Below are 14,753 nucleotides of genomic sequence, written 5' to 3'. Positions count from 1 at the left end.
AGGAGCAATTTGATCTGTCAGCCCAGATTGTCTTGACCCACTGTGTAAAGAGCTGTCCTGCCAGCTGGTTCTGCTCCATCCCAGCCATGTGGGGACTGGGTTGGGACCCGATCCCCACATGGCTGGCATAGGCAACCCCGGCAGGGATGCTATCTGGCAGCCAAGTGGAGATTATGAGGGTCCACATGGCTGCCAGGCAGTGTCTCCACTGGGCAGGAACCGAACCCAATCCCCATGGGACAGCTCTGCCTGCACCATGCAGGGATCGGGAGCAGCCCCATGCCCCCTGCACCCCTGGCTGCTTCAAGGCAAAGAAGGCAGAGGGGCAGGAGCATCCCTGGTCTCAACTACTCCCATTGGGTGTGTCGCTATGAGCCTGCATGTGCGGTTTGTGGTGCTGCAAACCCATCTGTGCACTGCAAACTGTACATGCATGCATTTGCTGTGCTGCTAATTTGCAGCATGGTGGGGGTTTTTTTACACCAGAGATGGTGCACGTGGCTGCAGTGTGCGCCACCTGAAACCAGAGCCTGGCTGGCCAGAGACACGCATCAGCTGCTGGCCAAGCTCTGCCCACCTGGATCACCACTGTTGCAGCCCTGAGAGGCCCCCAGGATCCCAGGTAAGGGGCCCACCCTACCCCACCCTGGGCAATTTGCCATGTGCCAGACCTGGCGCATGCAGAGCCGTTCCTGGGGACAACTAGCAGTGGCACAAATTTGTGCTGCTGTTACTTGTCCCCAGGGAAATGCATGTTCCTGCTTGTGGGGGCACACCTGTTGAGAGCAAATTTGCTCCCAAGTGGGTGCACATGTAGACGCCTTCCCAGGCGTAGTTCATGGTGCCTCATTTTAATGTGTAGTAACCTTCTTGAGTATTAATAGCATGTGTAGATGCTCCCAGAAACCGGGGGAATTGTATTCAGTTGATTCAGGGTCTGCTCGGGAGCTACCCATTAAAACGACGCAAATAATTGGTCGGGTGAAATATTTTACCTCAAACATGACATTTCAGGCTTTTGTTTTTTTTAACTTTAGGATAAAAATGGATATTTAATTTAATGAGTGGTTTATCTACACTCATTCAAGGCTTTACACTCAGTTTAATGATATTTTTCTGTGTTTGGCTGGGTATAACATGACAAGTTCTGAATACTGCATCCAACAAATTCCAAAATTTCAGCGAATGCTCTAGGGTTCAATGGTCAGACCCCTGGGGATTTTGGTGAAAATCAGAAAATACCAATTTCTACTCAGATTGGTACCCCAGGGATTTTATATATATGTGTGCTGGGGTTTGGCCCCGGCTCCTTCCTACACAAATCACAGCTTGCCAGGGGGTTGGATACTCGATTGCTTTTGTATATAGAGCTCCGTGTGTAACCCAAATCTTAGGTGTAAACGGAGTCTCAGCTGGGAGACGAGAGTGCCCGATGTTGGGGGCAAAAAGCCTGGCTACAGGGAGGGGGTTGGTAAAACGGGGGCAAATGTGCAGCTGTGAGAGGGGTACTAGAAAAAGTACAGGTTGGAGGGGTCAGGTGGTAGAAGTGGGGTATCTGGGGGCCTGGATGGGGAGGTGGTCGGATTAGGGGATGCCAGTGTCCCAGTCTGGATGGGACTGGGGAGGAGAGGGCTTGGATCAGTATACAGCTCAGTCCAAATATGCAGAAAGCGTGCAGCTTTCCAGTTCATACACTCCTACACATGCACTAGGACTTTTGACTGGCATTTCGGCAACAAAGATCCCCATTTGCATTGCAAGCGAGTCTTAACATTAGATGCAGTAGCTTTAATAATAGGCAAATGAAATATTTTCTTACAGGAAGTACAAAGTCCGGAGGAAGAAACATGGGGAGGGGGATCATAATAAAGGACAAATAACAAAGCCTTTGATTGATTCTGGCAATCTTTTCCTCAGCAATAAGTGGAATAAAAGATCATTTCCTCACTACCCGCAAGTATTAAACCCATCTGCTCCTTCTCCAGTTATGGGAACCCAGTAATGGCCCTGTTAATTAATAACTTTCTGACTTGTGCTCATTTTCCTCTTCCATTAAGATGGGGAAGATAAATGTTTCTTTATACCATTTCATTAGCTGATGAGACGCGGGCAGAAAACATCAGTTTTTACACATACGAGCAACGAACAACTGCAGTGATGAGAAGTATCACGGCTGAAGTCAAACACGCTGAAGCGCCGCTTTAAAGAAGCTCCTTTTCAAGGCTCCTCAGTTCATCTCAAAGAAGACTGGATGCGAAGGTTTTCTGGCGGGGGTTATGTTTCCCTCCTGATTTAAAGAAGATGCATCCTTTTCCTGTACCACCATGAATGAGAAAATCTCACCAGGAGACCCTGTACGATTTATACCTCTAAATGCGTCTCCCCACGGATTTCACACAGCAAAGATTTTGCTCTTAATGTCTTCATTTAAAGAAGAGACTTTTTTCTTTTCTTTTCTTTTTTTTGTAGTGCCCGCTTCAACTCCCATTGGTTTGAAAGGGAGCTGAAGCAAATATTTACAAGTCATAGTATGGAGGGAGGTGTGTTAGAGATGGTTTTAGGTACTTTATTGCAGATTTCTGTCAAATGCTTTCGCCCCTCCCTCCCCCATTACAGGAAAGTTGCATTTCTTTTCTCCATACACTGACAGCATTACAGGCACTCATTTTAATTGAACTGAATCCATAGGCATGAAAACAAATAGTAAGAAATAGATCCCAAATGACATTAGAGCAGGGCAATAGCACCATAAGATTGGGTCTAATTTGCTATTTCAAACTGGATTTTTCTCAGTGCTTTAAAATCCACGTCTCTACCAGAATTGCTGACAATGCAAAATATTTTCAAGGTACCTGCAACCATTAAGTTCCAGTTGCATATTTGCAGGTGTTCTCGTTACACCCAATATTTCAGGTGCCCTTATTTTATGAGAAGGGACACGGGGCACGGGGGAGGTAAATGATACAATCCTTCCTTTCATCTAAAAATGCGTCTGTTCAGAGGAGTCACAAAAGATACAGGCTGGCAGAAATTTCCAGGCTCCCTGAGCCTCCCTGCCTGCTGCCAGCTGAGGAAAGTTTGGGGACCTCAGAAGTGTTTTGCAAAGGTTAAAATGATTGGGATTTTTCCCTTTTTCTTCTGTAACAACAGGTCAGAATCCCAGTTCCAGATGCAATTTAAATATCTCCACCTCCCCTACCCCCCAAATTTCCCTTTTTTGTGAAACACTTGCTCTCTCTAGTGGGATGGGGACACTGGTTCCCAATCCAGCTCGGTTTCCTAGTATTGGTCCTGTTTATTTTAAACACCCTGCATGACAGAACTTCAACCCGTTCCCTTGGGGGCTCCTCCACAGTCGAATCCTTCTCATTGTCAGGTTATCTTTCCCTCCATGACAAAAGGCAGGTGCTATTTAAACAGGAAGGTGCAGACAGAAATTCCCCTTCTTGGCCTATGATAAATCCCATATACCAGAACTTGGGCATATCTTACTGCCGTTGTTTTTTTCCTGGTCATCCAGGGGCTCTCTCGAGTGAGGAGGGCAGCGAACAAAGTTCTTTTAAGACCGCAAATGTTTGCAACTTTGCTCCCAAAACAGCAACAAAGTGGTGATACCACAGGGCACAGCACAATGGGGGCTGGCCAGGTGCCTTGGGCAAACTTGTATTTTGGCACCTTGTCTTTGAGTGTAAATAGGTAGTAGTATTAGCCACAGTTTCAGAAACAAAGCTGTAATCTCAAAAGTTTTTATAATTTACTAAAAAAAGTGCAAAAAAGGAAATGACACAAAATTCAATTCAATTCAGCATCCTTTTGACCACGATGCCCCATGACCACAGTGCCCTGGGCGATTGCCCCTATTCCCCACCTGCATAGGCACTGACTTTTATTTTTGCTGGGGAGGTGGGAAGAGCAGGGGCTAAGACGACTGACATGTTGAAAGTTTTATGCATTGCAGGTGACAGCCCTCTTCCTGAGGGGGGCCAGGGCCCTTGGGCCCCCACATACTTGGCACCTTCACCCACCTCTGAGGCCAGCCCTGCGGGGACCAATGCAGTTGAGGGGCACAGGCACCACAGGCCTGTGCAATCTGGCCCCAGCTCCAGGCATGAAAGGGGGCTTGGGCCTTTGGCAGCCTTGGAGCTAAGTGCAGCACATCTCTGGCAGACAGGGGAGGTGGCAGGGATTCAGCCACAGGCCCCCAGCCCTGCTGCCAGTCTGGAGCCATGTGGCAGGACTCCCCCACCTCCATGTCTCCCTCCTGGGCTTCCCTGGTAACCTCCCATGTACCCCTCTGCTCCCCTCCAGCATCTGCTCTGTAGCCCCCTGGCCTTCCCCACCATCGTAACCCCCATGTGCCCCCTGCTCCCCCAGCATCTCCCCCATAGCCCCCCACCCTCTCTTGTAACCCACATTTGCCCCCTGCTCCACCCAGCATCTCCCCTATAGCCCCCGCCCTCCCCTGTAACCCCATGTGTCCCACCCGCTCCCACAGCCTTTCTTGTAACCCTGTCCCCCTGCTCCCCCCAGCATCTTCCCCCATAGCCCTCATTCTCCCCCACCCTCCCCCTCCCCTGTAACCCCATGTGCCCCCTGCTCCCCGAGCATCTCCCTTATAGCCCCCCCTCCCCCTCCCCTGTAACCCCATGTGCCCCCTGCTTCCCCCAGCATCTCCCTTATAGCCCTCCCCCTCCCCTGTAACCCCATGTGCCCCCTGCTCCCCCAGCATCTCCCTTATAGCCCTCCCCCTCCCCCTCCCCTGTAACCCCATGTGCCCCCTGCTCCCCCAGCATCTCCCTTATAGCCCCCACCCTCCCCCTCCCCTGTAACCCCGTGTCCCACCCGCTCCCACAGCCTTTCTTGTAACCCTCATGTCCCCCCTGCTCCCCCCAGCATCTTCCCCCATAGCCCTCATTCTCCCCCACCCTCCCCCTCCCCTGTAACCCCATGTGCCCCCTGCTCCCCGAGCATCTCCCTTATAGCCCCCACCCTCCCCCTCCCCTGTAACCCCATGTGCCCCTGCTCCCCCAGCATCTCCCTTATAGCCCTCCCCCTCCCCCTCCCCTGTAACCCCATGTGCCCCCTGCTCCCCCAGCATCTCCCTTATAGCCCTCCCCCTCTCCTGTAACCCCATGTGCCCCCTGCTCCCCCAGCATCTCCCTTATAGCCCCCACCCTCCCCCTCCCCTGTAACCCCATGTGCCCCCTGCTCCCCCAGCATCTCCCTTATAGCCCTCCCCCTCCCCCTCCCCTGTAACCCCATGTGCCCCCTGCTCCCCCAGCATCTCCCTTATAGCCCCCACCCTCCCCCTCCCCTGTAACCCCGTGTCCCACCCGCTCCCACAGCCTTTCTTGTAACCCTCATGTCCCCCCTGCTCCCCCCAGCATCTTCCCCCATAGCCCTCATTCTCCCCCACCCTCCCCCTCCCCTGTAACCCCATGTGCCCCCTGCTCCCCGAGCATCTCCCTTATAGCCCCCACCCTCCCCCTCCCCTGTAACCCCATGTGCCCCTGCTCCCCCAGCATCTCCCTTATAGCCCTCCCCCTCCCCCTCCCCTGTAACCCCATGTGCCCCCTGCTCCCCCAGCATCTCCCTTATAGCCCTCCCCCTCTCCTGTAACCCCATGTGCCCCCTGCTCCCCCAGCATCTCCCTTATAGCCCCCACCCTCCCCCTCCCCTGTAACCCCGTGTCCCACCCGCTCCCACAGCCTTTCTTGTAACCCTCATGTCCCCCCTGCTCCCCCCAGCATCTTCCCCCATAGCCCTCATTCTCCCCCACCCTCCCCCTCCCCTGTAACCCCATGTGCCCCCTGCTCCCCGAGCATCTCCCTTATAGCCCCCACCCTCCCCCTCCCCTGTAACCCCATGTGCCCCTGCTCCCCCAGCATCTCCCTTATAGCCCTCCCCCTCCCCCTCCCCTGTAACCCCATGTGCCCCCTGCTCCCCCAGCATCTCCCTTATAGCCCTCCCCCTCTCCTGTAACCCCATGTGCCCCTGCTCCCCCAGCATCTCCCCTAGCTCCCACCCTCCCCTGTAACCCCATGTGCCCCCTGTTCCCCGAGCATCTCCCTTATAGCCCCCACCCTCCCCCTCCCCTGTAACCCCATGTGCCCCTGCTCCCCCAGCATCTCCCTTATAGCCCCCGCCCTCCCCCTCCCCTGCAACCCCCATGTGCCCCCTGCTCCCCCAGCATCTCCCCCATAGCCCCCACCCTCCCCCTCCCCTGCAACCCCCATGTGCCCCCTGCTCCCCCAGCATCTCCCTTATAGCCCCCACCCCCTCCCCGTAACCCCATGTGCCCCCTGCTCCCCCAGCATCCCCCCCTAGCTCCCGCCCTCCCCCTCCCCGCAGCACGCCCCCCCCGGCGCGGCACCCCGCGGCCCGCGCCCGCCCCGCGCCGCCCCCCGCTCCATCCCGGCGGCACAGCCCGGGCTGCCATTGGCTGCGGGGCTCGGGGAGATGCGGGAGCCGCCGGCGTGAGCTGCCCGGGCTGCGGCTGCGGGGCCGGGGCCGGTGCGGCGGAGCCAGCCCAGCCCAGCCCCAGCCATGCCGGCGGGCAGCACGGAGCCGGACGGCATCCTCAGCTACCAGGTACGGGGTGCGGGGGCCGGGCCGGAGCCGCTGCTCACTGCGGCAGAGCCATTTCCTACTGCGGAGGGGCTGGGGAGCTGCGAGGCACGTGCCCCCCGCCCTTGTTTGGTTTTGCACCCCTCTTGTCTTTTTTTGCATCCTTTTAATTGTTTTTGCACCCTTTTCCTTGGGTGCGGGGGGCCCGGCTCCTGCCCCTGGCAGTGGAGGGGGCAGCCGCACCTGCCCCGCTCCCGGGGTGCACTTGCCGCGGCGTGCAGGGGCCTGGAAGCCTCCCCAGGGTGGGCTCGGGGAGCCCCTTCTCCCTGTCTGGAGGGCAGGCCAGTGCCCTCACCTGCGGGATGCTTTGCACAGCCTGCCTGGGGCTTTGTGAGGCACGGGGGCCGGCGTGCAGGGAGCCTCCATCTCCAAGGGGTTGGACAATGGGCCCGGGGCTGGCCGGCGGCGTTGCGCGAGTCCGACGGGCGCCGTGTGAGGGTGTGGGACGGGCAGCTCAGGCCCTCATTGTCCCTGGAATTGCTATTTACTATCATGCTTGGAAAATGTCTGCTGTTGCCTGCATGCACGCGCGTGTGTGCAGGGGGGTAGGCAGGGAAAGGAGAGTGGAGAGACCCCTTTCTTTGCAAGAAGCATGGTTTTCCTGTCCTGCGAGGATATTCTGGCTGGGATGTTCAAAGTAGCTGAAGGGCAGGAGGCACTGCTGAATCTCAAGGGGATTTCAGGGGCAAATCCACATGTGGGCCTTTTGAAAATCTTCATGCTTATTGGGTTTTCAGTGCCTGAATGTCTTTCTGGTTTTGCACTGGTGAGTAGGTAACGGGCAGCCCGTCTATAACAGCCCCTTCCTAGATGTGTTATTCATTTGTGTTAACACTGGCACCCAAGAGTGCTAAACCACCAGGGACTGTACACATGCGGGTGAAGAGAGAGCTCCCCCGAAGAGTTTATAGCCTAGAGGGACAAAGAGAGGGGAAAGAAGTGGAAGCAGCAAGAGGCTTAACTGAGCTGTTGAAGGCTGAGCCAGAAGCCCAGGGTTTGAGTCTTCGGGTGATTGTCCAGCCCCTGGACCTCGCAGGCTCTCTTAGGCAACAGTTGTTACTGGGCAGGCTCCTGTGGTTGTGGCTTTTGGTCTCTTTAAGCCAAATAAAATTAAAGTCTTGAGCTACAACTGCCGGGCTATCATGGGGGGTTGCATCCCAGGGCAGGCACAGAAGGGAAAACCTGAAACAAAGACTTGCAGCGTGCAAATGTGAAAAAGAGAGGAAACTGAAGAAAAGGACGTTAGCTCTATCTTGGGGGGTGTCCCTGATGGCTGAAGGTGGAGCAGGATATTTTCGAGCCAGGCAGGCCTGAAGGTAGAGGCCTTGCTGCCGGCAGACAAGCAGCTGTATGGATCCTGCTGGTCATTACAGGACACTGGACAGCAGCCAGCAATTCAAGTCCCAGAGGCACACGTGACCATAAATGCAGGATCCAGGCTCTCAGCAGCCTTGCCAATCAGTCATTGCCTTCCCTCACAGATGATCCTTGTTGAAGCCCAGCCCCTGAAGGACTCCTCCATCACCCAGACCTGAGTGACACCTGATATGGGGCTTTTATGAATGCTCGGTATCAAGGAGCCTGGAGATCCCTGACCCGGGGGTTTAACCTTATTGACTGAGGGCACTCCTGTCCCCACACCTTTCTGTTCCCATTGATCTACCATGAATACTTGACAAAGACAGCAATGAACGTTAAGACATGCAACAATCTCATTAACAAGCTGGCTGGGTCATTGTGGGGCGCGAGAGCCTCAACCCTAAGGATGTCAGCTCTTGCCGTCCCGTACCCTGCGGCAGAGTACTGCGCCCCAGTCTGGAACCGGCCCTCACACACCGAACTTGCTGATGTGCAGCTACATTTGACGATGCACGTCATCTCGGGAATGCTTTGACTGACCCCTCTACCATGGCTCCCAGTTCGGAGCAACGTCGGTCCCCCTCATATCTGATGGAAAGTTGCAACTAGCAAGCTACTGGAGAAGATCTACTGCAATGCAAGCCTGCCGCTGCACGACAATCTCTTAAATGCACCTGCTGCATGTCCACCATCATGACACCCACCGTGGTCCAAACTGCTGCACCAGGACCACACAGCGGAGACCCTACCAGAGGTCGACATTACCACCAAACAAGCCCTACAGTCTGGTCCTACAGTCACAGATCCTACAGTCTGTCCTCCTGGTTTCAACCTGCAGGCGTGCTGAATAGGTTTCGGTCTCTGTTGCAGCGTGATGGAGAGAGAGAGAGACACTTGCAGCCATAGGACTTTTATTTTTGACCACACCCTAGTATTACCCTCAAGTCTTTTCTAAGGGGTGTGGAGAACCAGGACACTATGATGACCTCCAAATTTGGGGTCTTCACCACAATCTGGACTGTAGCTATGGCAAAACACACATCATGTCACATACTGCCAGTGACTGCCCGCTAAGTTCAGTGGCTGTCTACAGGAAGCACGCACGGCCAACAAGGACACTACCGCATGGCTCGGCAAATATGCACACCCTGATGGACCGTTCCCTCCTGCTTCTGTGATACTTATTTATGTAGCAGCTGCATTGTCATGTCCTGTCCCTGTCCCCCACTGAGCACACCTGCCTTACTCGTGTCCTCATCCAGGAGTGTCCTGGACACTGGGAGCAGGAGGCTGGCGAGGTCGTTTGACTAGATCTGTACCTTTCAGGGCTTCTCAAAGCAGGGAGAGTTAGAGGGCCAGCTCTTCATCTCCGCTTTGTGCTGAAGCACTTAGCAAGCCATGGACTCTAGCCCTTGGTTTCAGCCAAAGCCATTAAAGCTGGTGCATCTCCTGTGTGGGCTGGAGTTAGAATAAGGTAGATTAGTGGGTAGATTAGCAAGAAGCTATCTGTGGTGCATGAAAATAATCAGCGAAAAAATATAGATGAAGCAAGGAGGAAATGCTGTCCAATTTCAACCCTCCGGTCTCCCTAGAGTTGATTTTAACTTTCACCTTTGTACTTCTTCGTATGCCTTTTCTTCTCATTCACTGTCTCACGGTGCAGCACACCCATTAAAAGAAATCCAGAAAGCTGTGATCCACTCCCTCACTGTCCTCCACCATAGTGGTGACTTAATTTATCACATCTTGTATCACTAGGATATCTATTATAAATCCACGTGGCCTAGAGGTTTGATTCTCAAGTGGAAGGTCAAAGGGGGTCCATCTACTGCCGGTGCATCTTTTAGATGTTACCTGGCAAGGTGCTTTTTATGGCTCCTAAGATGATGCGTTTCATTTGATACCGTATGTTGTCAACAAGCATCTACTAATGAAATCCTAAAGATGTCATCAAGAAACCAATGAACGGTGTAAAGGATGTATTTGTTCTGTTTAACAGGGACAGTAAGGTAGCAGTCTCCCAGCTGTCTCAGCACCAGATGTGGGATAAGACTAGCACCTTGCCAGCTGTCCTGAGCAAGGGGTAATTGCAGTGCTGAGGATGTGGAAGAGGGTCTCTGTTGCAGTGTGATGGAGAGAGAGACACACTTGCAGCCATAGGGCATCTGACCTTTATTTTTGCCCACACCCTAGTATTGCCCTCAAGTCTTTTCTAAGGGGTGTGGACAACCAGGACTCCATGCTGACTCCACACTGGGACACCGGCTCATCTCTGTCGATTGGTGAACTGATGGGTGCTGAGACCAAACTCTGCCAACTCCCCATCCCCAGTCCTACCTGCGGCAGCTTCTCCACTCTGTGATATTTTGACTCGCAACACAGGCAGGTTACGGAGCAGCATAAGAGGCTGCTTCTTCCTTTCTATTGGATGACAGCTCATGACCATGTGCCGTTGGGCGGGTTATCTCGTCCCTCAAAAGATTTTAAGATTTCAAAAAATTTCCTCAACCCATAGGATGAAAAGTAAAGAATCCCCCCAAAAATAAAATAAAATCAAGAACTGAAAATCTGTAATAAAAATGAGGTTCCAGCCCCTTAAAATGTTCAGCGTTGGCTATTTTGAAATTCTGGGTTTGGATTTCAGTCCTTATTGATCTGATTAGTTTGCAAGAATTACTTGAGATTTCAAACCAACCTCTGTTTCAAATCAGGGATTTTTCAACTTACATATCACTATGTATCGTGCTTGTTTATAAGCTGTATTTCCCTCTGCTTGGACAACTGGGGGCTGGACAGCCCGTTTTGTGCAGAGGGTGCTTATCTGGCTGAGAGGCAGGGAAATGGGAATTGGTGGGGTGGGTGGTGTTTTTAAGGTATTGGGGTAGTGTTGGGGGAGTCTGTTTTTTGTTTCATACTTTGCAGATTTTATTGTAAGCCACCCCGAGCCTCCTTTGAACAGGGTGACAGGCACAGCTAATAAATAAATCAATAAATACATTTAGAAAACGATTACATCCTTCCGTAATTCTGGAACATTGTTTCCCCAAATATTTTAGAAAATATTATACTATGAAACTAAATATTAAACTATGAAACTATGAATACTATGAAACTAAATACTATACTATGAAACTATATTACTGAAACCAACCTTTTCAGCAAAAAGAGTTAGTGTTTGGTGAATTGGCTTTTTCTGCCCCCAAATACTTCAAACTATTTTGTCAACAATTGCTCTGTTTTTATGGTTAGATAATTAGGGGTGTGAATAATCGAGAATCAATGGATACAGCATCCAAAGGGGAAGAGACCATTTCTTTTGAAAGAGATGTCTGGAAAAGCACAGACGGGTGGCACATAGAAAGGCCTCTGGACAGAAACTGGCTAGCCAGCATTAAGGCTCGTGTCCCATGAGTTTTGTATTCTAATCTTGGGGACTTTTCAGTGTGTAAATACAGTGTGCGACAAACTTGAAAGTTGCACAGACAAGGGAAAAAGAGAGGATTAATAAATATCCAGATGTGAATCCCCCCCCACTCATTCTCAGTATTTCTGAGTTGGCGAACCAAAGAGATGGTTTTTACGTTTGTGCCAAATGCTAGCTGGGTCTTTAGATAAGTGAATAGTTCACTGGGAGCACATTTGATCACCATATGCAAATAGTATACATGCTTGCCCAGATCTTTCCTACCGGCTGTCCTGTGATTTCCATCTGGTCTTTTGTGTGCGGTGGGCAGGCAGAGCTAATCCAGCCTGGGGTTGGTACTCGATGCAGAAACTGGTCATGTGAACGTTTGGTTCGTTCACTGATTTCTATCTACGGTTCAGCGGTGTACCTAGCAATATACCCCAGCAGGTAGCATAACACCAAAAGTGACGTAATCCTTTAACAAAAATACCACTGTATTTTGCAAAAAAGCATCAACAAGAAAACACAATAGAACTAATAGCAGCATGCTTGGCAGCATCTGCAGCCCTTGTGCTGCTGCATAGGGTGAAAACGGCTGAAAATAAGGCTTGGTTGAAAAATTTTTTCCTTAAAACTTTTTATTTATGTATTCATTCTTTTGGTTGGGACAGTGGGATGTTGGAGAGACCCATATTTTTCAGGAAAAAAATGTCTGTTTCCTGTAGAAAATTGTAACTTCCCCCCGCCCAAAGATGAAATCCCAGGAATGCGATTTCCAACAACCACAAAAAAAGAAAGAAAGAAAGAAAGAAATCCCCTCCCATTAATTCAGGAAATGCCACAGGGGTGCCTCATAGGAGTTGTAGTTCTGGTGCTCCAAGCTCCCCTTCTCCAGTGGCAGGACCTCCCTTGGCCAGACCACACTTCCCATGAGGGATGGGACTGAGCATTATGTGATAGGAACATGTGCAATAGTCCTGTTGAGAGAGAGAAGTGGCAATTTAGGAGGGTGTTAGTGGCCGCTTTATTTTGTGCTATTTTGACTCGGAGCAATGAAACTCAACCTTAAAGGCAAGGGAATGGTGAGTGTTGTGTATTGCCCTGACTTCAGAGCTGCTCTAGGGCAGTGGTTCTCAAGATTCAAGGTGCATCCCTCCATAATTTTCCTGAATTGTGTGGCTACTCCCTTTGAAAAACTCACGGCATTCATTATTTGACTACGGAAAAACCACAGAGCAATTTGGAGCAAAGGACTCAGGAAGACCAGAGCAGGTCAGAGTGCTGTTGCTACTACAGCTTCCTATTTGAACTCTGTTGTCTTGTGAATCATATGCTGGTGTTTGCACACCTAATAGGGCTAGTGTAGCGTGGCACCCTTAATAGGATCTCATGGCACTCTAGCTGAGAACCATTGTTTGCAGGGCTTCCCTCTCCAGGCACCATTTTGGATGCTGGAAAAGGCACGGATGCAGCCCAGAAGGGTTCACGGCTCTGTTTTTTGCTCTCCTAAATGAAAGCTAGTTTTTTCTTCTTTATAAAAGAAGATTGTTTTAAGTTGCTTCTTTTCTAAATATGACGGAATTTGAACGAATGCCTTATTGGCATTATCATCCTCATCATTGTCATAACGACAGCAACAAGAAGACAGTGCTTCTCTAGGATCAGGCCCCCATCGTGCCATATAGCCAAACACAAAGTAAGAGAGCCTGCTGGCTCATCCCTGTAATATCCGAGCGCCCTCCACGAGCGCAGAGCGGCCCGTGATTCATATCTGCCACGTGGAGTGCACGCACTCTCTCTCCCAACTTTCCCAAAGGGTGGGAAAGGATAACGTAACCCAAGGGCAGGGAACTGAAGCCCAGACTTGCTCATAGCCCAGAACCAGGGGTAGAAGGCAGGTGTCTGGACATAGTGCCTGGACATAGCAGTGACTACTGAGCTGTTTTCCCTTAAAGGTTTCCCAGAGCTGAATATTGCAAAGTTGCTAATTTTTCAGCAACGCGGGGAAGGGCCTACTGCCCTGGACAGCTGGAACGGTGCTCAGTTAGCTTAGCTTCTGAATGTCACCTTCCAGCCGGTGCTGGTAGATTGTAAACTCTTTGGGGAAGAATTTGCTGGGCTCTTTGGGACCAAAATCAAGACCCGTTCATGTAATAATATTCCCATGTTGGGTTCTGCCAGGTGAGCTGTTATGGAAAAAACTGTCCTTATTGGACTGACAGTGCTTTTGGGGTGCTGAGAGAAATGGCTTCATTCTGCATAACTCATAGTCTGGTATCTCTAATTCTTCTCTGCGTTTGCCATGGCCTTGTGTGTAGCTGAACATGTGTGGACAAGTATGATGTCTTTTTTCACCTGGCTGGGTTGTGTTCAGACGACACCTCATGTCGGCCCTGATAGAGCCGATAGGTTGTTTAAAGGAGGAAGGGATGCGTGCCATTCAGACAGTTCTGGCCACGCAGCTCCAGCTCGGCTTGGGAAATGTCATTGCAGCAGGGAACAGAAGTCAGCTATTGTGATCTTCCAAGCCGGCCACAGAGTGGTAAGCGAGACACATGACAAGGACATCCAGAGACTGGAGTGTTTCCTTGGCATCGGTCAGAAAAATATGTTGTAGCGCTGGGCATGTAATGGCATTGCAAGATTTTTTTTGAACGGCCTGTTTTAATTTGTTGAGAGATAATTCAGTCCTAGCTGCGAGGCTCCTGTATATATTGCTGCATTTTACAAAGGGAGCTGTTACCCATGTTTCAAGAGTGGAGCTCCCAAAATTAGCCGTGTCCATCCATAGGCAGGCATCTGAATAAAAATGGCCCACATTTTTAGACTCACCGAGCATCTGCAAACTCCATGGGCTTCCACTGAATTTGCAGGTGTTCAGAGCTTCTGATACAGAGTCTGCTTTTATTTAGGTGCTAAACTATGGGCCTTCGAGTGCTAAGATTAGGCTCCTGGGTGAGATAATTTTGGCCAGTATGTCGTGAGACTGACACAAAGCTTCCTAAAGAGTTAATGTACACAGACACACTCCAACAGTTTTCAAAGACTTAGGCAAGTTTAATATGCCATTTTATGGATGCTCCTACATCAGACACTTCGTTTAGGGAATCAAAAGGATGGTAAACTTGTGAAGGCATCAGGCAGAGAGCCAAAAAGCAGGAGAAATCCATTCTGCTTGGATAATAACCCTCTCCATGGTTGGCTGCTGTTCAAAGACCAACTTGCTTAGCTCTGAGAACCAAGGTTTCAAGTCCCGGACACCCACAGAGGCTGTCAGTATTCTCAGTCATACAGACGGAGGGAGAATGAGACCAGGGAAAGAATGGAGATATCCAAGTGAGATCAAGGGAGGATGACGGAG

The 14,753-nt window shown here is 51.1% G+C and overlaps 1 protein-coding gene across 1 annotated transcript in view; it reads left to right on the top strand.

The window, feature by feature from the left end:
* The first annotated feature begins 6,463 nt into the window (after positions 1–6,463).
* SLC4A8 (solute carrier family 4 member 8) overlaps positions 6,464–14,753 on the top strand; it is a 64,805-nt gene continuing 56,515 nt past the window's right edge. The window contains exon 1 of the mRNA XM_019481049.2: positions 6,464–6,591. Coding sequence (XP_019336594.1) covers positions 6,547–6,591 — 45 coding nt within the window. The 5' untranslated portion in view covers positions 6,464–6,546. The remainder of the gene's footprint in view (positions 6,592–14,753) is intronic.

Source organism: Alligator mississippiensis, chromosome 15, assembly GCF_030867095.1.
Source record: "Alligator mississippiensis isolate rAllMis1 chromosome 15, rAllMis1, whole genome shotgun sequence".
Classification (NCBI taxonomy): domain Eukaryota; kingdom Metazoa; phylum Chordata; order Crocodylia; family Alligatoridae; genus Alligator; species Alligator mississippiensis.
Note: the sequence above shows the minus strand (reverse complement) of the source record. Positions and strands in the feature narration are given on the sequence as shown.